The 24,147-nt window shown below is 36.2% G+C and overlaps 1 protein-coding gene and 2 long non-coding RNA genes across 3 annotated transcripts; 1 reads left to right on the top strand and 2 right to left on the bottom strand.

The window, feature by feature from the left end:
• The first annotated feature begins 6,803 nt into the window (after positions 1 to 6,803).
• Positions 6,804 to 8,260, top strand: LOC128228474 (uncharacterized). Its single transcript, XR_008259929.1, has 2 exons — positions 6,804 to 6,909; positions 7,791 to 8,260. It is a non-coding gene; the product is annotated as an uncharacterized LOC128228474 (long non-coding RNA).
• Positions 8,261 to 9,278: 1,018 nt separating this feature from the next.
• Positions 9,279 to 10,794, bottom strand: LOC128228476 (uncharacterized). The gene is made up of 2 exons (XR_008259930.1): positions 10,721 to 10,794; positions 9,279 to 10,066 (listed from the first exon to the last, which is right to left on the bottom strand). It is a non-coding gene; the product is annotated as an uncharacterized LOC128228476 (long non-coding RNA).
• A 2,520-nt stretch (positions 10,795 to 13,314) lies between these two features.
• Positions 13,315 to 21,881, bottom strand: LOC128226075 (glycine receptor subunit alpha-2-like). The gene is made up of 10 exons (XM_052935968.1): positions 21,851 to 21,881; positions 21,168 to 21,246; positions 18,198 to 18,271; positions 17,992 to 18,050; positions 17,335 to 17,552; positions 15,967 to 16,020; positions 15,767 to 15,820; positions 14,722 to 14,870; positions 13,862 to 14,261; positions 13,315 to 13,342 (listed from the first exon to the last, which is right to left on the bottom strand). The coding sequence occupies exons 1-10, from the start codon at positions 21,879 to 21,881 to the stop codon at positions 13,315 to 13,317; spliced, it is 1,146 nt and encodes a 381-aa protein (XP_052791928.1).
• Between the last annotated feature and the right edge of the window lie 2,266 nt (positions 21,882 to 24,147).

Raw genomic sequence — 24,147 nt, 5'->3', positions numbered from 1 at the left:
TCATATACGCTGCAAATACATGCATATAAATGGAAATAAATATGTTCATCCGTGATCATAAACGTACGTACGTTAAAATGCAATACTGTTTTTTTCATAATAAATCACCTTGCCCGCATTTCACAAAAATACTTCAAGTCTCATAGCAATATCAACTCACCTTAAAGGCCTAGTTAAAGCCTACTATAAGTGACCCCCCCCCCCCCCTGTTAACTGATCTTAATCTATTTGCATACCCCCCCCCCCATGTTAACTGATCTTAATCTATTTGCATACCCCCCCCCCCCTGTTAACTGATCTTAATCTATTGCGTAATATTGTCTTATCAGATCTCCGATCTCAGTATCCTGCAGTGCAGTTTGGGATGTTTTATGATAGAATGGACCCTAAATGGACCTGAGCCAATAAAAGAATACACAGGGAATTGGCCCCTACTGTGACACCAGTGCAATTAGCAGAAGATGCACAACAGGGGACTATCATGCCAAACATTCCTTAGACTAAGCCTTTAAATTGAAACATCAACAGTTATTGAAAATCGCGGACGGTTACCAAAATTAGGTATATATATATACACTTATAGTAAGTACTGTAATAAAACGTTACCCAATTGGGATAACTGAAACAATTGGGATTTAGAATATTGTAAATGTGGTTATTGCAGCGTTTAGGAAAAATTACAAAGGACCCAGCTGCGTTTTACAACCATATTAAATTAAATATGCATGTCATAATCCATTAACAGACGTAAAAATGCAGTTATATCCATTTATATGCATGCATATGTAGCTGATATAATGGCCATCCAAAGACAATTAAAATATACTTTTAAATTGCAATACAGCAATACAAGGTTATGGTATTATTTAGTAGCATTGGCCCTTCTACATTCCATAACTACATGTGTCCGGTTAGCGCTCTCGCTTCTCACCAAGACGACCCGGGCTCGATTCCCAGCCTAGGCGCATGTGAGTTTGGTTTGAGATTACCAAGCCTGACAAGTGGGTTTATTCCGGGTACTCCGGTTTCCACCACAAAACAAGACCACACTCTCGCGCAACAATGTACCTGCAACGAGAGCGACTTAGTACGAGCTATCATAACCTTCTTCACAATCGTTGTAATATATATACTGATTAAATTAACTACATGTGTTTCCGTCATAGAATGCCAGCGTGTGCCAGGAACATATCGAAAGCATTTGGCAATCCTTCTTGTGAAAAAATAACAGTCACCAAGAGGTTCCGTATGATAATGCGTGTGTTTAGGTATTTAAGGATCATAACTTACGTGCATTTAATATATACCCGCACTATTTCACGATAATAACAGTATGAAGGCTTAAGTCGGCTTAAAAACTTTTTGACCAGGAACCTGTCGCAATCATTATGGCAATCCCTGTAATGAAAACATATTAACAGTCACCTAGAGGTTCCGTATGATGATACACCCGCGTGTTTCATAACTTCCGTGCAGTTAATACGTATACGCAATATTCTACGATACTGACAGCATGAAGGCTTAAGTTGTCTTTTCATAACATTTCTGCCGGAAACATTTCGCAAACATTTTGACAATTTCTGTTGAGAAGGCATGCTAACAGTCACGAAGAAGTTGAATAACGTAATACATCCGCATTTTGTGGCACAAAGAATTCACGTACATTTAATATTTATGCGCAATTTCTTTCGATATTGACAGCATGAAGGCTTAAGTTTGCTTACCATAACCTATCCTCGAAAGCCTAGTATTTGTTTCATTTTTTTTGTGCAAATAGAAAAAAAACGCACTTTAATTTAAACTGTCTTTATACTTTGATGTTATCATTCAAAATACGTATATCATTTATTGACGAAGGTATCTTTTTTCATAGATATCAATCTTCCTGTGGTCATAATCAAACATATTTTAAACGATTTCGGTGTAATTAATATATAGCTAAACCCCCGGACTATTGAAGTTATCTGACAAAGCATATCACTCAGACGGAATTAACCGAAAGATTCCTGTCAAAATGCCCATACAGGACTAACAGGTACTTATCTCCTTGTCCTGTTCCCATTGGGATTCAGTAAGTTCAGTCTCGTTAGTCATTTAATTGCGTGATTATGGATTACCAAGCGGTTATTTTTATTGCTTCATAGTTTGGCCAATTAATTACTTGTAGGCGTTGACAGCGTAGCACTTAACCTTGATGTCAATGAGTAGACAAAATCAACCGATATTGCATTCGGAACTCCTCGGCCATTTTTTTCAAAAACAACCTCGGATGTATGCAGGTACATCAGTTGAAGTAGTTCGTAAAATTTTGAATTATATCATTAATTAAATGTAGTGTTTCAGAGTTGTATTTATTGATCTAAGTTTAAATTGATTGCCATTGAATCGAATTATTGCAAACATAATTAAGAATTCCAAGAGTTAAGTCACAAAGTTTAACTGCTAAATAAAATTACTACGCGATCTACTTGCAGCGGACTTAAACGTACCACTTTTTGAGTATGTAAACCGTCCAAATACATCCGAGGTTGTTTTCGATAAAATGGCCGAGGAGATCCGAATGCCGATATTGCTGTGTTCATACTTTCGGGTGTATTTTGTTTACCGAATGATCTCCCTCCCAGAATATTAAGAGGCTTATTGTTTAAGTGTAAGATCGTAACATATTCACCGAGTTAGCTCTAAAGAGACGCACTTTTGAAGATCACACTGATACAAACAGTTGATCTGTTTTGCACAAATGTATTCGAATTAAACGTTCATGGTGCCGTTAAAATTATATAACAGTCATGTGCGCGCTGGAGTGAGATTTGGAAATGGCAGCGGGCAAAAATGTAAAAACAGCGAAAAATATCAATATTGATATTTTCTTGTAGAAAAGAGTGAAATAGCATTTCTATCTCACTATAAATTCTCTATAAATCTCCGGAAAGCATATATTAAATGTAATAATCTTTTGTTTTCATAGTGTTTATATCCATATACTCTTTAACTGTTCCAAAATTAACTTAGCAGTGCTGCATATATATAACATACATTTCCTAAAATGGACAACTGTTAAAGAATAGGTTTCATTATTGCAGGAAGGAACAATAAAGAAAGGAAAACATTTCGTCGCGTCGCCATATATATATAATTAGATATATATGTATACCAAGACGTATTCTTTAAGCTTTGTCAACTCGGTTATGTGTCAACGTACTTAGTCAACTTATAAAGCGCCCTTAAGGTCAAAACTGCTTAAATAAGATAAACAAATTACGATGTGTACGTCTTCTATTATTACATATTTCGTAATGGACCAAAACCGGCTGGAATGGGTTTTATTATGTATTCTGTTGAAAAGATTCAAAAATGAAATGCTTGTATAATTAAAGAGACTGTCTATTGTAGCATATAGTGAATACGTGATGAACGTCAATCGCAATGGAAGTGTTATTTCCAACACGGGAGAGATTAATCTGTCCAGATACTGGACAGCGGGATAATGGACCCTTAATCCGGGCATTTATTGAAATGTTTACATATGTATATGGTTATATTCAGATATACAGACAGAAATGGCAATTAATCACAAATTTCTTTGATAAAAGGCAGAATGGGGTTTCGTCAAGTGTATGTATGGGATAAAGTAAAATGACTTGATTTAACTCTAACCTTTCACATTCTATACCTTTTTTTCTGAAATAACGTCAAAAATAGAAAACAAGTTGAAATTGATATCATGATATGCTTTTAGCAAAGCGTTTAATTCAAATTTAATTAATTCCTCTGATGGCCCACATTTGACTGTATACGAAAGAGTGAAAATGTTTTCAACGATAATGTTTAAAAATAATTCAGTTTTGGCTAAGTGTTATCATTTAGAAACAGAAGAAAAAAGGATGACCGGGCGAGCTTTCATTTGTTCCAAATATTTTCTCTTCGCTCGGTATTATCCGATATGTATTGTATACAAAAAAACTAGTGGAAAGCCGCAGTTCATGTTTTAAGAGACTGATATAGTGAATCACGTAATACTACTAATTAAATGTTTATTTCATGAACTAAATAAAACACCCCAAGGCGGTTTTATAAAGTCCTTATTTAATTTAATTTGTTAGTATTGCAAATATGTGCTAGTGCATTTTTGAAATAATCATCGAGGTTATTTCAATGTTTAATTTCAAATTGAATAACCATCTATTTAACTATTTTCGCATGGATAACATTTTTGAATAGCACCATAATGGCACATGTATTATTATATAATATTTAAAGGGAGGAAATGAAACAAAATTTTACTATGATAATATATATAGTTTTTTAATGAGTTTCTTATATTACATAATGCATATATAAAAAAGCTCTAGATACCGGAACTTAATGAATCGTTACCAGTAGAACTTTTGTTTTAATGATGGATGGATTCATTCTTTGACTATATTTAAGTATAACTGTAATGTTGTGAGCATAGAAGCTCCGCCCTCTATATGCAAATCAGTAACCGCCCTGCTAAGGCACCAAGGTGGAACCCCTAGAAGTATCATAGAGGCAGTATGATTTAGACTATTGTTGTACTCACATGTAATACACTTGTAGAATAAATGTAGTAAAACTGTAAGTGTCTTTATTACATACCTACACTGAAGAACTCCGTTATGGCTTCGTTTATGACGGTAGAGCACCGATAGCGCCACGTATTGGATCGTCAGCTCTCAGGTGGCGCAAAGTGTACCCTACTGATAATGTGATACCGCAGTTCTGCCGATGCACTCACGATGTACTACCTTTCCTAGCGAAGTAACACCGAACCAATGCCGTGATAGTACCGTACATCGGTAGTACAACGGCAGAGGAACGGGATCCCTCCGCTATAGGTCCGGTCAGTGGTGGCACATCGGTAGAACATCGGCGGCGCCTCGGTATAACATCGCTTGCAGGAAAATGGTACTTGGGTACAACATCGGCTCTTACGCCCGTACTACATCGGTATTGCTACGGTCAGCTGTAAGTTTAAGGTGTTTCTCGCCGTTGGTAATCGTTTGCTCTAATTTAGTCCAGGCGAGCTACATCGTTAGTGTACGACACGCCCTTAAAGGCCTAGTTTAAGGAATGTTTGGCGTGATAATCCCCTGCTGTGCATCTCCTGCTTATTGCACTGGTGTCACAGTAGGGGCCAATTTCCTGTGTATTCAGGGCCATTTAGGGGTCATTTCTATAATGAAACTTCTAAAACCGCATAGCAAGATAAGAGAGACCAAGTCAAGTAGATTAAGATCAATAAACAGATGTTGTGTACTATACACAGCTTTGGGGGTCACTTATAGAAGGCTTAAACTAGGCGATTTACTGACGCATAAAGTACACTCGTCATTTTCAAATCGCGCCAAAACAACGTCACTTACAGCTAACCCCTGTATTCAAACGTTAAGTTCGGTCAATCAAATTGTAAAACAATTTCAGACTGAGGGCTTTGTCGAATAGATAAAGATGAAAAAATATATACGTTTTAGCAAAAGACGGCAATTTCTTTTTTGATTTAAGAGCCATTGGCCAGCGCTTTCACGTCCGACTTGTCTGCGAGTATTTGTCCAGTGTCGGAGCTTTGAAGCCCTTACAATTGGCGCACTGATTGCCTTTAAATATCTTACTTCAAAGTAAGATTAAAGTTGTCAACCTATCGCAGAGTAATAACGTAAAAAAGGATTATGCCATTAATTTGTCCAAATTTTTCATTGAGTCAGTTTTCAACCCCGACCAGGAGGGAATGAATCAAAACAAGGCCTTTCTGACAGAAGGCAAATATCATGTTCATTACATTGCAATTTCTTCAGTAATTAGTCAAACCATTTGGGCTTAGAACTGTTTACTTGATTTATTCACTGTAAAGATTTCGTCAGGTTTGGTCAAAGGAAAACCCCACAGTAAACAGTTGAACACCATTTTCCTTGGGTGTGTTTGCATTCCTGTTCAAGGGGGTCAGGGACTACAATAGGAAAGATCGAATGGTTATTGTCTTTGTATTGAAATTGAGAGATAAAACGAAATAAGCAAACTACCTGTTTAAATTTACCGATGGACATTTGTCAAATATTACCTGAGAATTTTTGCAGAATATTTTTCTGTATTTATTTTTTTGCCACGTACGTGCCGGTGATCAAATTACTAGAATGTGGCAGTTTGTTGATTTTCATAAGATATTCGACTTAAACTTGGTATGATACATGGTTATTTTGCATGTAGAAATAAATGTGTGTTTACTATTTTTATGTGAAATATGACGAAATGAAGTTACCAGTAAGTAAACCGTGTTTAAAAAAAGAAATTTGCGAAAATATAAGGTACGTAAAGTCGAATTGCCCCAAAGTCAAGCTATAACCATTCATGATCAGATTCTTTAACTTTTAAAGTTGGTAATCCATCATAAATAGCTACGACCTAAAAATGGTAATAACCCATGCTTTCGAACAAACTTTCATAAATGTGTCGCTGCAATCGAGTTCACTGCCACGTTTGGCACATACCGAAACAATCAACAACTCGGCAATCTCCCGCATGCTTCCGATTCGATGCATGATGTGGGCGAAGGGAAGTAACCGCTGCGTGGGGTTTTAACTTCCCACCTACTTACCATCCCCATTTATAAGCTATAAATAGAGTAAAAGAAGAATCACGTTCAGGTAAATATCTTAAGTTTTTTTGGAAAATACAACATATAAGTTTATGTTTAAATTTACTTTAACACACCAATGAAATTTGTAACGACAGGGTTTCAATAATACAATCATCAATCGCGATAATATCGCCTTATTCCAGAAGACCAGAATGCTTTGCGACAAAGGTGACTTCCGGTTTATTTCCGCATTCAATTTCCTAGTTATCGATACGAGTGAAAGGAAGAGCATAATTGGCAAAATAGATTGATAGGTGAGTAAAACCTGTTAGGAACATCAGTTTATACATTTTTCTATAAATTTCTACTGTTTTTTTTCTAAATGTCAATGAAGTTTTCGACGTTTATACCCAACTTCAGTACATATTTAAGTGGGTGGGGTAAAATAACAAAAGACTCATAGTAGTTCTCAAAGACTTCAAATACATATTGATTGTTATGAAATATGCATTAAATTGTGGTTTGTTGAGTTTGTTATTAATTTAAATTAATAATATTTTGCAAATAGTGTGAAATTTTTAAAATATGCAACTTTAAAGCAGTCAGGTAAATGAAGCTTAAAGCATAATTTGATTAAGAAGGGCATTTAAATACTGACTGCTGTGCTGTATATAAACAAATATTCAGGTCATAGAATAGCAGCTTATAAATAATGTACTAGTATATTGTAACTATTTAAATATCTGACTGATATTAAAGCTGCATTCTCACAGATTAAACATTTTGACAACTGTTTTATTTATTGTCTTCGAACGAGCCAATTTATGCAAACCTGCACAAAACCAGTAATATAAGACTGCTGGCAAAACATCGGATCACAGCTGTTCATATCTAAAAAAATTGTTTAATGCATTTTTCTTAAACCGTTAGTAACGTTTTTAAAATTAGCCATAAAATTATAATTTTCAAATGGAGATATGAAAATCTGTGATCTGATTTTTTTGTCAGCAGGCTAATATCACTGGTTTGCAGATATTTACGCAGAAATTGCCTCATTCCAAGACAACAAATAAAAAAAAGTTGTCAAAACGGTAAATCTGTAAGAGTGCAGCTTTAACAGCCTCTTTAGAGTGTTTTATATTTTTATTTTTCTGGCTAACTTGGATGATGATAAAACTATTTTATTTAATTTCAGAGATGTCCATTCCGGATGTTTGAGTCAGCCAAGTTGATGGTCAACAGGAGTAGGCAGTTGATACCATTAATCTGATAGCACCTGCTATATCAGTGGTTTTACAAGATATTTTTGTTCAAAACACAAGAGACTGGATTCGGTTCAAGAACAGAGATAAAGTAAATGAAGTGTGTCAATATGAATGAAAACTTTCCTTGACTGCAAGGACTAAAGAAATGCACACAAGTGACATAGATTTAAATGTTTGATACAAAAAGTAGACGTTTAGAACTTAAAATTATGACACAGGATGTGAAACAACACTTCATAGCCGATAACAGTCGAACAAGAGATTTTTCAAAAAGAAGAAAGATGGGTTTTTTAACCATTGGCAAATGAACCTTTAAAGGAATTATTGCATACCAAGGACAATTTATTGTTTTTGAATTATATAATGTTTAATGTTATTATTAAATTGTATAAAAAACGTTTTTATTAATATGATTGTCTATGATCTTTTTATTCCAATGACTGTTTAATTTCCATGGTTAATATTAAAAAGACATAAAATCGAGTTAACGTTTGTGGGCAATAACTAGCCACCCGGTTAACTTAGTTTGTAGGAGCGCCGTGCTAGTATACCGGCAGCCCTTGGTTCGAGCTTTTTCCTATCATGTTACTTTAGTATTTTTATAGTCAATAAGCCCAGGTGTCGTTAGCGTACAGTAGGCCGAATATTTTCTTGGCCCCAATTCAAACAGCCTTGAGATTTAAATGAAACTTGGTACACATGCAAATTTGTAGAAACAGTAGGCTCATGTCCAGCAAGATCATACATAATATTTCAACACTTGAATGATTAAATACATCTGTTGCTATGTATTCAAATTTCCATAACTAAGATTGTTCATCATTGTAAATATAGTGCTCAAGTCTAAAGCTGCATTCTCACAGACTGACCGTTTTGACAAAAAATGTCTGAAAACCAGTGATATAAGATTGCTGATAGAAGATCAGGAAACATTTTTACATATCTTGACTGTTTTGACAAAAAAATGTCTGAAAACCAGTGATATAAGATTGCTGATAGAAGATCAGATAACATTTTTACATATCTTTGTTTGAAAATTGATATTTATGGTTAGAAGCGTTACTAACGCTTTAAGAAAATGGAGTCTTTTGACAGTGTTTCAAACAACTGAGATCTGTTCTATTGTGAATCATTTTATATGATTGACTGAATTGAAAGCAATGATATCAAAATCAGTTAATCTGTGAGATTGCAGTTTTAATGGTGCAGGTCCCTTAAGATCAGTTGGCAGAAGATCTCATCATATTTAATGAAGAATCATACATTCAATGATGCAATTCAACTTATTCATTTTGATTAGAATCATTATATTATGAACACCATGAGCTCTGATTTTTTTGATTTTTTATGACAAATTTATCATATCTGTAGAAAATGTCTGATACTATCATGCAAATTATAGCAAAACAAACAAAAAATGGTTGTACAGAATTAATATTTATTTAAATATCTATAAAAAGAGTTGTTCATATAATAAAACAATATGATGCACATTTTAAATGTAAGTACAAGGACATAAAAAAAATATTTAATTTATATGATTATTGAATAATAATATCTCTTATGATAATAATAATAGTTATAAGTGTTAAATACTAAGCACTTAACATATTATACATGTATGAATATCAATAATAACAGTCAAAAAACAACAGTTCAACCAACAAAAGAGATCCAACAAGTACTAGCAATGGGAATCCAACCAATATGACCTGACAACCTACAGTAGCCGTTCAATCATCACTTCATTGCGTTCAAATCAGGCTCAACTAGATATCCATCCATTAAATACAGTCCAATCAACACTTGTGGTCAAACCAACACTTCTTGTCCATCCATTAAAAGTTGTTCAACCAAAACATGTAAATCAACTGAGTATAGCTATCCGATAAACAATAGCTGTATATCCAACAGTGATTCAATAACACTAGTTGTCCATCACACATTCTGTCCAACAAGCAGTCCAAACAACACTGATGGTCCAACCAACACTTCCGGTCCAACCATTTATAATTGTTCAACCAACACGTATGGCCCATCCAATATAGTGTCCAGTAAGCAATAGATGCCCAACCAACAATAGTGTTTCAACAGGCACTAGCTGTCCATCACGTTGCTACCAATCTAGCAGCCCAACCAATTGTAGTGATGTTCTTCATTGATAGTAATGATCTCAGAAGATAACATCCGCATATTTGAATCATATCTGTAAAGAAAGGAATGGAACATAAAAAGTATATTTTTTATAAAAAAGGTAAGTTACTCTCAGACTTATTTATGGATGAGTTTTAAGACAATCTGGACCCCGATTTAATTCCAGGCCTGGGTGTATGCGACTATTTGGGTGGCCATCATAATATTTAAACATAACTAACTAGTAACAAATCATTCAGAAGACTACACATGTGACAGCATGACATAATTACTCTTTCTAAGTAAAATGTTTATAACATAGTAATAAAATACACCGAGCAGTATAAATATCATAATCTATATTGATGCTGATTTATATATGTTCATTCATAAGACTATTACATACAGTACATGTAGTTATACCTGGTAATGTATAGATTCCTCATTATAGATTATGACAGTCAGATAGTAAAACAGACTAATATATTATTTGTGTTAATTTTCAAAACAAATGTTTAAGAATAGATGATAATTATTTGCTGTTAATAATACTCCAATAAGAATAGTAACCGCAGTCTTTTCTGAACCATCTACCCCACCCACCAGAACTAACTGTCCAGGTAAACAGTCAAGCGATTTATAACTCATGACATTCAAATAATATCACAATAATGCAATATAAACTCATTAAAATGACAAATCTAATAAAAAAAAAAATATAACAAACATAGAATGATAATTAGTCCGTATTAATCGCTGTTATTATACTTCGTTATAACCCGGAAATAAACCGGAAGTCACCATGCCGCAAAAGATTATGGTCTATTGGAAAGTCGAGATTACATTTTCGAAATAGGACAAGGGTGACAGGCAACAGTGTAATAAGAGTTCGGAAATCGTTTATTCCATGTTCTCGTTCCCTGCGGACGCGACACAAAGCAGGGATTTTTCTTTTTAAAAACAATGTTCTATTGTATCTTATAAGGGGCGGACCCAGAAATTGACGTTAGAGGGGCGTAGCTTAGGGGCACAACCTTTTGAAATTCACCCCCGGCCCCTCCCGCCGAGATTTACCTCATATATATATATATATATATATATATATATATATATATATATTTATATATATATATATATATATATATATATATATATATATATATATATATATATATATACCTAATATATAAATTCCCAATATCTATATAAATACCTAAAAGTTAAAGAAGAATATAAATGAACAGAAGCCGTTGCCATATTTTAGATACATGTACTCGAAGCTCAGCGGGGTAAAACACAGAAAAACAGGCTGACCAAGTGTAAACTCTAGCATCACACCTTTACCGTCTGCAGACATGTCCGACGATGAAGGATCCGACAATGGTGTAGTCTCCCAACAGCCGACGTCTGTTGCCAGTCCAACCGACATTGTTCTTCAGCATGGCGAACAGGGAAAAGATGAGAAGAAACGAGAGAAAGACCACACGGACACAAATACTAACGATGACTGTTGCGGCGATGGTGATGACTGTGATTGTGACAGTGGTTGCTTAGACTGTTTTGATTAGCACGGCAAATAAATCATGATATATGAGTTAGATCTGATTTTGTGCACTTTTTATCGTAGGGACGGTTTTATACGCAATATAGATTATTATGGACTATACCAGTCCTCTGTATGACACATTTTACTCCCGTGATACATTCGTACTTTAGGTACATGTAGATGTATATATGACAGTCTTTGAGTCTTTACTGTTAGTTCTTTTTGTACATGGAATCTGCACCATTTTAAAGTGTGGCTTCAATGTGCAATCGCATAATTAATGAGATTAAGTTTAATTGTATATCAATATTATATACATTACATACATACACATTACATTATGTTGTTTTAAAATATGTATGAACTCAAATTATTGAAATATTAAAAAAAACATTCCATTTTATGTACAATGCATTTTGAGCAAGCAATTTTATCAATTACCTCGTTCCTATTTCACTTGACATGTTGACATAAGAATGTTTTCTTTTTCAATGCTCCACATATGCGTTCATTTCTTGTGTATATAGTTATATTAAACAGATTTTTTTATTTTTCAGTATGATAAATAAAACGAGAAAGAATCCTTCTTTTTTGTGTAGTTTTATTTCTTTCTTAATTCGTACATGTACATTCCATCACAATATATTCATTTGTGCTAACCTTGTTATCATAAACACGTCAGTTGCAATACTTTGACAAACGGTTTTATACTTAATGATATTCTAACATCTATTACCATGATTACAGTTTATTGGTAAAGTAAACCGAGAACAATACATTAATGTTCTATTTCGCCAAAAATTATATCTGTTATTATTTATAGTTATATTTTGATCTTCCTGCGCAGCCATTACCTTATTCATATTATAGAGGTTTTATCCAATCAACTTTTTAACTTTTTTAATAAGCGATTTTTAGTCCTATTTATTGTATAGCTGAAGATTTTAAGTCCTATTTATTGTATAGCTGAAGTATCAACCCAGGCCAAAAACAAATGATTCGGTTAAGGTAACATCCTTTTCAAAAATAGGTAGAGTAAGAAGGGGTTTTATTATTTTCTTTATTTTTATAAGTCATTTATGTAAAAACACTATTGTCACCATTGGATAATGGTGTTGTGGTAATCTACAGTATAAAGCTTTAAAGCTGCACTCTCACAGATTGAACGTTTTGAAATATTTTTTTTTTTTTATTTTTTGTCTTGGAGCGAGCCATTTTTTGCGAAAATGCATGGAAACCAGTGATATAAGACTGCTGACAAAAGATCAGATCGCAGAGTTTTATATTTAAGTTCAAACATTGATGTTTAATGCATTTTTCTTAAGCCGATAGTAACGGTTTAGGCCATAAAACATCAATTTTCTAACGGAAATATGAACATCTGCGATCTGATCTTTTGTCAGCAATCTTTTATAATTGGTTTGCAGATATTTACGCAAAAAATTGCTCTTTCCAAGACAAAACAAAGTTGTAAAAACGGTATATCTGTGAGAGCTGTGCAGCTTTAATGGTTTTAAACAACATATTAAAACACATAATTGAAAAAATGACTTTGAAAAAGGAAGGGTTGGCTTCTAATTCGTAGATAGGGTCGGGTTACCATAACCTTACACATTTTTATGCCTCGTTTGAATTAAAAACAATGACGAAAACCAAAACGAAGATGGAGAACGCTAGTCCATACAAAATCCGACACCAGCGTTCGAGCGCGAAGGACGTAATTGTCACATGAAAGAGACGTACTTTCGCCATGTTTTGCAAGACAGAGTACCCTTTTAGTCCTCGTTTGTCAACATGGCCGTCCTGGAAATAAATAAAATATATGTTAATTTTCAAAGAAATGGCGAACAATATAGGTTGAGGCAAAGAACTTTTTTGAATGCATTCTTATGTTAAACTCGTTTGACTTTAATGATAAACAGGCGTATGCTTTATGTACAAATAAAAATTATTAGCCTTTATAAAGTGATTGATTACGCGGCCACAAATACCCCAATTAAAAAGCGCCAACATATTGCCAATCTCTTTTTACCTGTATACACTTTATATGCGTATTTCCTTCTTTATTATTATTATTATTTAAGTCAAATGAGTTTAAGAGTAAAATGCATTACTACAAGAAAATATGTTTGTTTCCACGAACATATTCTGTGTGCCTTACTGTAAATTTAAACGTTTAAAACAAAGCTCGCATGAGCGATTTTCCAAGAACGATGTTCATTTCATAATAATTCAAATAAATGTTACAAAAGCGAGAAACAATGCGAGAAAGCACGAATGTGTTTACAACTGCAACTCACTGGGTGTAAACTGGAAACGGACTGAAGGCGCTCCCCGGTCCGTTTATGGTACTTGTCCTTCGCCTTCTCACGTTCATCCTCGTGGCGCGCGGCCGTCTTCTCCTTCCGGCGGACCACGTGGATCGCCACGTATAGGATAAAGGACAACCAGGTGAACACGACACAGCCAATCATCCACACGTTTCCTGCCGGGTAGTCAAGGTACCGCGGGAAGGCATACTCGATGGACATGTACTCTGTGACAACCACCCAGCTGACAAGCGTCCCAAGCTTGATGCGCGCGGACGCCTCGTCACGGTGAATCCAGAAGCTTGCCCATGCCATCATGACCGCCAGAAAGCTTGGTAGGTACACACGGAACAAGATCGACTTGAACTTCCGAGTAATGTGAAACTGAACCTCCAAACATGATGACGGATGACCTGTAATTAATAAAATAAGGAAAATGTTTAAAAGAATGGAAGCGTAATTTTATACATGTTTGTATAATTAGATGTTAGATATTTTAAGTTACAAGGTTAGTAGGTGGCCCGATATGGGATATACGGGGCAAAGGAAACCATATCGGGTGAAAGCGAAGCTCAAACCCGAATATGGTCTCCTGCGCCCCGTATATCGCATATCGGGTCATTTACTAACCCTTTAACGTATATATCACGTCGACAATCTGTTTAGATGTTTAAATGTTTCATTTATTCATCGAATTCGGGAAAAAAGACGCCATTTTGGTACGATATCAATTTGGTAACCCAATATGGAAAAAATATGGGGTCATCGCGTGACCAGTCCTAAACAAATGGCGTTGCGTCATTTATGTTGGATCCGTAATATAGTCGTTTTTCGTGCGTGTATAATTACATTATTTTAACTTGCTATCCGTACCATCAATCATCTCCCATTCACAACGGGAGTGGACGGCCCGGTAGAGCTGGGAGCCGGTATCCACGGCGCTGAACTTAAGCTGCAGGGGCTCATCCAGCAACCAGTACAGTTCTAATTCCTCATCGTGGTGCGAATCTAGGAGATATATTCTAGTTTAGAAAACAACATACAATTTCAGCCAATGAAATTGCAGATAGGCAACAAGTAATCATTAAAAAGGGCGCCTAACGCCGCTTATCCGATTCTCACACCCTGTGTCCTATTTTGCGTCGACAATGTGTCACTCAATGAGGTTGTATTTTGAGTCAGTTAGATAATTTTGAAGTTAAGTTTTAAAGATTTAGAAGGCCTCGTTGGCTACGCTCACTCCGCCTATTCTTTATAATTAAGATTTTACGTCATGTCATCTAACTATTACATAACAATCACGACTGATTTCTGTTAGACGTGCTTTGCATTAATTATTTTACATTTCTTATTTCATGAAACGCTTGCGGTTGGACGAAATGCAATTTATCATATGCTCTTACCTTTAGTGCAGTAGTTCACATGTTCTTAACTTAACTAACCTTTCGCTACCTGAAGTATTCTTATCTTCGTTAAGCCTTTAATAAGCCGCAATTAAAAATAAGTTATTGGCCTTCTCCAAACCACATGTTAAGGGGTTGGTAGCTAGCTAACTAGGTAGGTAGGTACATGGGAAGGAGGCTTTTTATTTCTGCTTCTTCATAACCCATTAATTTCGTAATGAAAAAAAACAGCACATTATTTATTTTAAATTTGAACATCGGCTTTAAAACTCGGGGTGCGGGAATTTTGTGAGTCGGGTAAGGCAAACTAAATTATTCATTGCGACCCTATGTTACACACATGTGGCACGACTACCGGCTACTCACAGGAAGTCAGCCTGGTGGTGCAGATAGACCTCTCCTCGGCCAGCCAAACATGGCTAACCTCACATGGTACCGTCGCCTTCATCCTGTTCAGATGCAGAAATGCAAAAACAGATGTACTATGATAGTAATTACACATTACAATTACGGACCTCTCCTTGGCCAGCCAGGCATGGCTAACCTCACATGGTACCGTCGCCTTCATCCTGTGGAAATGCAGAAATGATAGTATTACACATTACAATTAAAGACCTCTCCTTGGCCAGCCAGGCATGGCTAACCTCACATGGTACCGTCGCCTTCATCCTGTGAAAATGCAGAAATGATAGTATTACACATTACAATTACGGACCTCTCCTTGGCCAGCCAGGCATGGCTAACCTCACATGGTACCGTCGCCTTCATCCTGTGGAAATGCAGATATGATAGCATTACACATTACAATAACGGACCTCTCCTTGTCCAGACAGGCATGGCTAACCTCACAATGGTACCCTCGCCTTCATCCTGTGGAAATGCAGATATGATAGTATTACACATTACAATTGCGGCCCTCTCCTTTGCCAGCCAGGTATGAGTCATTTAACACGGCACAGTCGCCTTCATCATGTAAAGAGGTGGACATATAAAACAGGTATACTTTACAAATACGGACCTTGGCCAGCCAAGCAAGGATCACCAGAGACGTTTCCGTCGCCTTTACCCTGAGTGTGGTGAGTCGGCAATATCCAACAGGCGTGCATGTACATTTTGTCCATATTGCAGCGGCGTGCGTAATATTTCTTATCATTTATCTTCAAACCATTGACCTCTGAAGTACGTAAGCTCTTCCAGGTTCCTTTTCAGGACTTTTTATACTGTCACATTAAATTGATAATTTTAGATCATTTAAATCAAGAAATACAGTTTGGCACTCAAAATATTTCTTACCATTCTATAGTAAATTCTTTTAAAATTTAGTAACCTTGTTCGACTTTGGAAACATATCCGAAATAAATATTCACTAATATTCTTACAAACGATATATTGATACTTGAAGTTGAGCAAAACATATTCAGCAGTTACATTCCTTCTCTCTAAATGGTAATGTAAGCAAAAGAAATATATCGTACAACAGACGAATGTGTGGCAACGGTCAGAAAAAAAGTAGCCCCGTACATCCGGGTGTTTTATATTTATCTATGTGTAAAGTTAAGTACATATTCTATGGATTAAATGACCCGATATCAACCATAGTACTTTCTCCATTACGCTTCAAAGATGTACCGTGGGAAAATTTACTGACAAATTCTCGTTTTAATGAAAATTCTTGAGGCAGGGGAGACAACTCTTCTTCAAAAACGCATGTAACAATCAACTACTTTTCAATAAACCTTTATTATCAGTTGTCCATAGGCCGCGGAGTGGTATAGGTAGCTGTTATAAAATTTGTAATGACAAGGCAGACCGAGATCGATTCGAGCGTTCCCTTCCTTTTCTACGGGAAAACATTAGTGCAAATATGTGTATATTTCCGCATTAGTACCTTGCGGAACCAATGAAACTGTCTCAGTTGAAACTTAATAATTCATTTTTACGAGATTTTCTTAGCCAAATCGCCCACGGTATACAACAAAGCATTATGTAGAAGTGTAAAGGGGTATCCGACTATGTGTCAGGGGTAGGAGAAACATTGTTGTCATGAAATAAATCTGGTACCATCAAACGTCGGAGTACATACCTCCTACTCTCGCCCATAACGCCGGAAGCGAACATTCGGACACCCCTTTTCTCATCAACTCCCGCGCTATTCCACTCGGGTTCCAGGTACACATCCGGCGTCCACATCCGCCACAGTAGCACTTCCGGAAGCGCAACGCTCTGGTTTGGGGCCAGGGACGCTACCTGCAGACGTCCGTCTGTCCACACAGACTGCAAGTGCACGATTATCTCTAGGCTCTGGAAAAATATTATGTCAAAATGAATACAGCAGGCGAACACACAACCATTAAGAAACAAATTAATGTTATATGCTAAAATTTCAGTTGTACATGTATGATCAAATATCTTTTTATCATATATATAATAATCGAAAATATATGCTGTTGATGTAGTTTTTAATATTTCAAATATAAGTTATAAAATTGCAAACTTGGATAGGGATATTATAGTTTATTCGGAATTAAACATACAGTTCGTCATTAATTAACATGGTTATGCATATGAACAAAATACGTTACAAACATCAAATATATATCATTACTAAGGAGAAAATACATCAAAACATATTATCAAAGAAAATATTAAACTTGTATCAATAATTGCAAACATTCAATTTATAAGCGTACTGCATAGTTTAACGTCTTATTTTTATGAACTATACATAATCTTGTCCTACCTCATCTACTACTGGTTTAATGTCGGTGACGGCAACTCTGGTTGCTACCTTCAGCACACCTTAACAATATATACTATATATAATACAATTAATAATAATGGTACAAAATTATTAATAACATTTTGAATGAGTATAGGTGTAATTTGCTTAAATACAAAATGGGATTGTTTTATATTGTTTTAATTAAAGTCGGTACAAAAAGTTACCTTCATTTGGATCTGGAATAGACAAAAACTTATTTGACGAGTCTTTCAAAATAGCCCTTTCTGCATCCTTAAAACTGTAAAAAAAGAACAGCGTTATAAATAAAATAAAAAAATGTATAACCGTTAAACGTTCACAATTTTAAAGACAAATACGACATATTAAGCCAAATTTACCATAATATATTTGAAATTGACAGTAAAAAATAGAAATGAAAATAAGGGTTCCATTTTTACCAACAATCTTTGTCTGGATTTTCTTATTCACATTAACTTAGTTTTCTTGTCTGTCTTTTGTGGTGAAAGTAATACGTACATGCCAAAAAATAAATAAAACAATAAAAGATATCAGGCCAAAATAAAAAGTTCTTCGTTACCACTAACTTCTTCAAAAAATGAAGGATAGCCATTTTTTTGAGAACCGAGCTTCTGTACCAAACTGACCAATAACAGGGTATTTCACTTTTGCAGGAAATTTTGAATATAAAATGGTGAAATAATGGTTTAACATATGCAGTCAAAAGTGCACATTTATTTGGGAATTACGGGAAATTCCAAGCTACAGCATAAAAAGTGTAGGATGCGGAGGAATTAATAGGATCGGTCGGGGTAAGAAAACAACAACAATTATTTTGTTAGCCTTATAAGATGGTGGCTACCGTACATCGTATTTTAACGGCTACCGAAATTCTACCATCCAAGGTTGCTATTTTTTTCTTGCAACATTCCTACATATAAAAAGAGTGCAATTAAGAAAGTATCTACAGTGGATTAAACAAGAACAGTAGTAAGGAAATTTCCATTGCAAAACCTTTGGTCTTAATGCAGAGAATTTTCCGCGGATCATCTTCCGACTTTAAGCATTGCTAATATAATTTATGTATGTGTTACTTCACCCACATTTTACTACGACGTTTCGAGCGAGTGTGTCTACATGTATGTATAGGCGCTCGTGTATGATTGCAATTATTCGGTGCTACCCTTTGAAATCCTTTTGTTTTGGATTTATTGACCTACAAGTATAACATTGACCCTTGAGCTATCAACACTGGTAAATATGGTCTGCAGCGCAACACTAAACAATGCGTCTGCAGCGCAACACTAAACAATGCTGTCTGCAGCGCAACACCAGTTAACGTGGTCTGAAGCGCAACACTTCTTAATGTGTTCTGGAGCGCAACGCTAAACAATGTTGTCTGCAGCGCAACACTAAACAATGTTGTCTGCAGCGCAACACTAGTTAATGTGGTCTGCAGCGCAACACTAAACAATGTTGTATGCAGCGTAACACTAGTTAATGTGGTCTGCAGCGCAACACTAAACAATGTTGTCTGCAGCGCAACACCAATTAATGTGGTCTGCAGCGCAACACTAAACAATGTTGTCTGAAGGGCAACACAAGTTAATGTGGTCTGAGGTGCAACATTAGATAATGTGGCCTGAGGTGCAACACTAGATAATGTGGTCAGAGGCGCCACACCAATTAATGTTGTCTGAGGCGCAACAACAGTTAATGTGGTCTGAGGTGCAACGCTAGATAAGGTGGTCTGAGGTGCAACACTAGATAATGTGGTCTGAGGCGCAACACCAGTTAATATGGTCTGAGGTGCAACACCAGTTAATGTGGTCTGATGTGCAACACTAGATAATGTGGTCTGAGGCGCAACACAATGTGCAACACTAGATAATGTGGTCTGAGGCGCAACACTAGTTAATGTGGTCTAAGGCGCAACACTAGATAATGTGGTCTAAGACGCAACACTATATAATGTGGTCTGAGGTGCAACACTAGTTACTGTGGTCTGAGGTGCAACACTAGATAATGTGGTCTGAGGTGCAACACTAGAAAATGTTGTCAGAGGCGCCACACCATTTAATGTGATCTAAGGTGCAATCTAGATAAAGTGGTCTTAGACGCAACACCGGATAATGTGGTCTGAGGTGCAACACTAGTGAATGTGGTCTGAGGTGCAACACTAGATAATGTGGTCTGAGGTGCAATACCAAAAAATGTTGTCTGAGGCGCCTCACCATTTAATGTGGTCTGAGGTGCAACACCAGTTAATGTGGTCTGAGGTGCAACGCTAGATAAGGTGGTCTGAGGTGCAACACTAGATAATGTGGTCTGAGGCGCAACACCAGTTAATGTGGTCTGAGGTGCAACACCAGTTTATGTGGTCTGAGGTGCAACACTAGATAATGTGGTCTAAGGCGCAAAACTAGATAATGTGGTCCGAGGCGCAACACAATATAATGTGGTCTGAGGCGCAACACTTGATAATGTGGCCTGAGGCGCAACACTAGATAAATGTGGCCTGAGGCGCAACACTAGATAATGTGGTCTGAGGCGCAACACAATATAATGTGGTCTGAGGCGCAACACTTGATAATGTGGCCTGAGGCGCAACACTAGATAATGTGGCCTGAGGCGCAACACTAGATAATGTGGTTTGAGGTGCAACACTAGATAATGTGGTCTAAGGTTCAACACTAGATACTGTGGTCTGAGGTGCAACACTAGATAATGTGGTCTGAGGTGCAACACTAGATAATGTGGTCTGAGGCGCATCATCAGTTAATGTGGTCTGACGTGCAACACTAGATAATTAGGTCTGAGGTGCAACACAACATATAGATAATGTTGTCTGCAGCGCAACACTATATAGTGTTGTTTGCAGTGCAACACTAGTTAATGTTGTCTGCAGCGAAACAATGTAATGTTGTCAACGTAACACTGCTGATAATGTTGTCTGAAACGCCTTTTATCATGCTTTACAATTATGTTTTAATTCGAGCAAGGTTAAATCCTGGCATTGACGTTAAAGGGGTCGTAACTTATGTACATAACCTTTCGACATGCGCCCCTCCCTCAGAACCGAAATCTATATGGTTTAAAATGATGGCAACGGTTTGGAAACTTTTTGCCATACCAGAAAAAATATATTAAATATGAAACATGAACTGCATACGTACCGTCGATCATCTCCCATTGATAACGGGAATGGACGGCCCGGTAGAGCTGGAAACCGGTATCCACGGCGCTGAACTTCAGCTGCAGAGGTTCAAATTGTATCAATTTCAGCCCAAAATGGTTAGGGTCGTGATTGTTGGCACGTCAATCAGAAGTGGGTCGTCCGACGAATTCTTTATAATGATTATTTATTAGAGGTAATACGGTAGGTGTCCAATAGCCTCCCGGTCAAGTGACAACGTGAAGGTTCATAGGTGACAGTTAAAACCATCGTGGACATTAACAAGTAATGCGTTAATGTCGCCACACTAACATATCAAATCATGTGAAAATGACGCATATATTTTCACCTGCTGAACATACTTATTTTTGCATTAGCAAGAAGCCAGCATATCCCCACTTTACACATGTTATATTAAATGATATGTAAGACTGAAAATAAGAACATTGTTATATGAGAAAACAAGGGGAGATAACAAAGCAGCAAAATATTGCCTTTTTGTTTAATTGATCCAAGATAAATGTTTAGATATTGAATAAATACAAAGGGATGTACATTTCTCCCACCTCAGATAAGTAGATCCAAAGATTTAATCATGTTAGAAATTCTTATCTTGTCCACGGGCAAAGATAAAACAAGTACCCGTATGGAACTCCTTTTTAATGGTCATCACATTGTAATTACCTCCCTTGTTGAAGTCTGTCGTCTGAAGCATCATAGAAAACATGTCTTGTGGCAATATTTATAATGCTAATAAATGATTTTTCGCTTCGAATGTCACCAGAAAAAGTTTTCACGCACCTTTCAAGAAATAATGCTTAACTCTCCTCAGAACTGTTTAAAGACCGATTTGACTATTAACACAATCTAAATCACTGCGCGCATATCCATGACAACCACGAATTATCACATATCCAGCGCATTTATTTTCACTACACACAAAAGAGTTCCACCAAAAAAATACATTTTTTACTTAATTTTGTTTAACTGAGGTGGGAAAAAAAGCATCTTCCTCAGCCGCTCGTTTAAGATAGGTTCATCCCAACCCTCGCGCAGTGTCGGGATGAACCTATCTTACAATTTCGGCCATGGAAGATACTTATATTGTAACAATGGGTTAGGACAATAGATATTTGAATGAAATGGAAATAGCATGCGATATAAGCTTGTAACTTTTGGTTTGGATCACTAGCAGGTTTATTTCAATATAGGAGAAAAAATATGACCAAAAAAAAACAGTTAGAATAAAAATAAAATAATAAGTTCCGCCCCCTTTAACACCAAGTCCTGGATCCGCCCCGCAGAACAATAAATATATATATTTGAACGAAATAAAGAAAGAAATGGGATAAAAAATTGTAAATATCGGTCAAAGCGTTTTGATTCACAATTTGTCAGTTGTCCATTAAAGCTGTACTCTCACAGATTGGTGGTTTTGACAACTCCTTTATTTTTAGTCTTGGAATGAGCCATGTTTTGCGTAAATGTATGGAAACCAGTGAGAAATATTGCTGACAAATAAACAGATCACGTTTTTTTTATATTTACGTTCGAACTTTGATTTTTAAAGGCTAAAAGCGCTACTAATTTTTATAAGAAAAATGACATTTTCGGCAGTTGTCCAAACAATTATGATACTAGTATGTTCTATTATGAGTTATCAAACATGACTGAATTGCAGGTATTGATGCCAAAATTGATGCCAAAATACAATGAAAGCTGATTCTGAAACATTTTTTTTTAAATGTCAAATTGTAAATCTGTGAGAGTGCAGCTTTAACGTCCTAAGTTTCATTGATTTCTTTTCCGTTATTTCCAAGGTAACTTTGCATGAACGTTCCAAATACTTATTGTTATGAGTTTTCGGAGTTTTATAAAAAATCTTCAAGCAGTTACTATTAAACGCAAGCAAATGCGAACTGTAATGGGGATAACCATGCAATATATACTCCAAAAGTTGCAATGCATTGTCGCGTAATGCCAACGCTCACTTAACTTTCGTGATAGTTCTTAAGTTAACAACCAACAACAGTTCCCGTGTTTAAAGCCTTTATTAATATTCTGTTCTTACTTAAATATCATATCGTCTATAAGTCTATTCCATGCCCAAAACCTACTCTCTCTTAACATTAAAACATGCGTTCATATATACTCCTTTTTTGTCAAGCTCGTGACAGGTGTGCATATTTAATTTCTTGTTATATGCAAAAAGAACGTATTCTACAGTCATGAACTGTCAAGCTAATTGGACTAATAGCCAGTGCCTATCACGAACTGTCAACAACTAAATCTACATTTGATCATCATGATGAAATATTTGCTTTTTGTTACAAATAAACTTTGAATTCTACTATTGATTTTTGTTATTACTTTAAAGTGTTTCATACGTAACTTTTATGTTACGTGACACTTTAAAGTGTTTATACGTAACTACGTTACGTGACATTCGTCCGATTTTTCTTAAAAGAAATATTTCATCATGGAATTATTTCATCGTACTTAATATACTTTAATTCAATTTAACTTCGAGATCTAAAACCAGGGAAAAAAAAAATGTTTTGTTTTGCCACCAATAACCCTTGCGTTATACTTTTTATCACAATTTAATTTTTAATCACCATCTAATTTAACAAGCGCCAATTTAAATCTAACAAGCGTTGAAGTTCAACGCGTAGAAATAAAAGTCATAAATGCAGCCAACACTTTTGGTCCCTAGTCGACACTGTTGATGGATGGTGACCGGGGGCGGTCACTCGAGCATCCGGTGCACGTCCATGTGAGCGGCAATACCGGCAGGATGGGCGAAGCTGCTGGTCCTTGGGGTGGCAGCTCGAGATTCGCAGTGGCACGTGTCCAAACGCTTTGGAACGCGGTCGTTTTCCTGGTGAGGGCTCTCAGCGACCTGCGAGAAACTGTGGCCTCGCAGCAGCAGACGCAGACATGGACCTGGCGTTGGGCCGCTACCCGGTGAATTTCCTCAT

This window comes from Mya arenaria, chromosome 3, assembly GCF_026914265.1.
Source record: "Mya arenaria isolate MELC-2E11 chromosome 3, ASM2691426v1".
Lineage (NCBI taxonomy): Eukaryota > Metazoa > Mollusca > Bivalvia > Myida > Myidae > Mya > Mya arenaria.
Note: the sequence above shows the minus strand (reverse complement) of the source record. Positions and strands in the feature narration are given on the sequence as shown.

Excerpts from the sequence above, each read along its gene's own strand:
- LOC128226075 (XM_052935968.1), bottom strand. The coding sequence starts at position 21,881 with ATGCTTCAGACGACAGACTTCAACAAGGGAG. Across the intron at positions 18,051-18,197 it reads TATTCCAGATCCAAATGAAG|GTGTGCTGAAGGTAGCAACC; the intron begins GTAACTTTTTGT and ends TATATTGTTAAG. Across the intron at positions 15,821-15,966 it reads GCCTGGCTGGCCAAGGAGAG|GATGAAGGCGACGGTACCAT; the intron begins GTCCGTAATTGT and ends GCATTTCCACAG.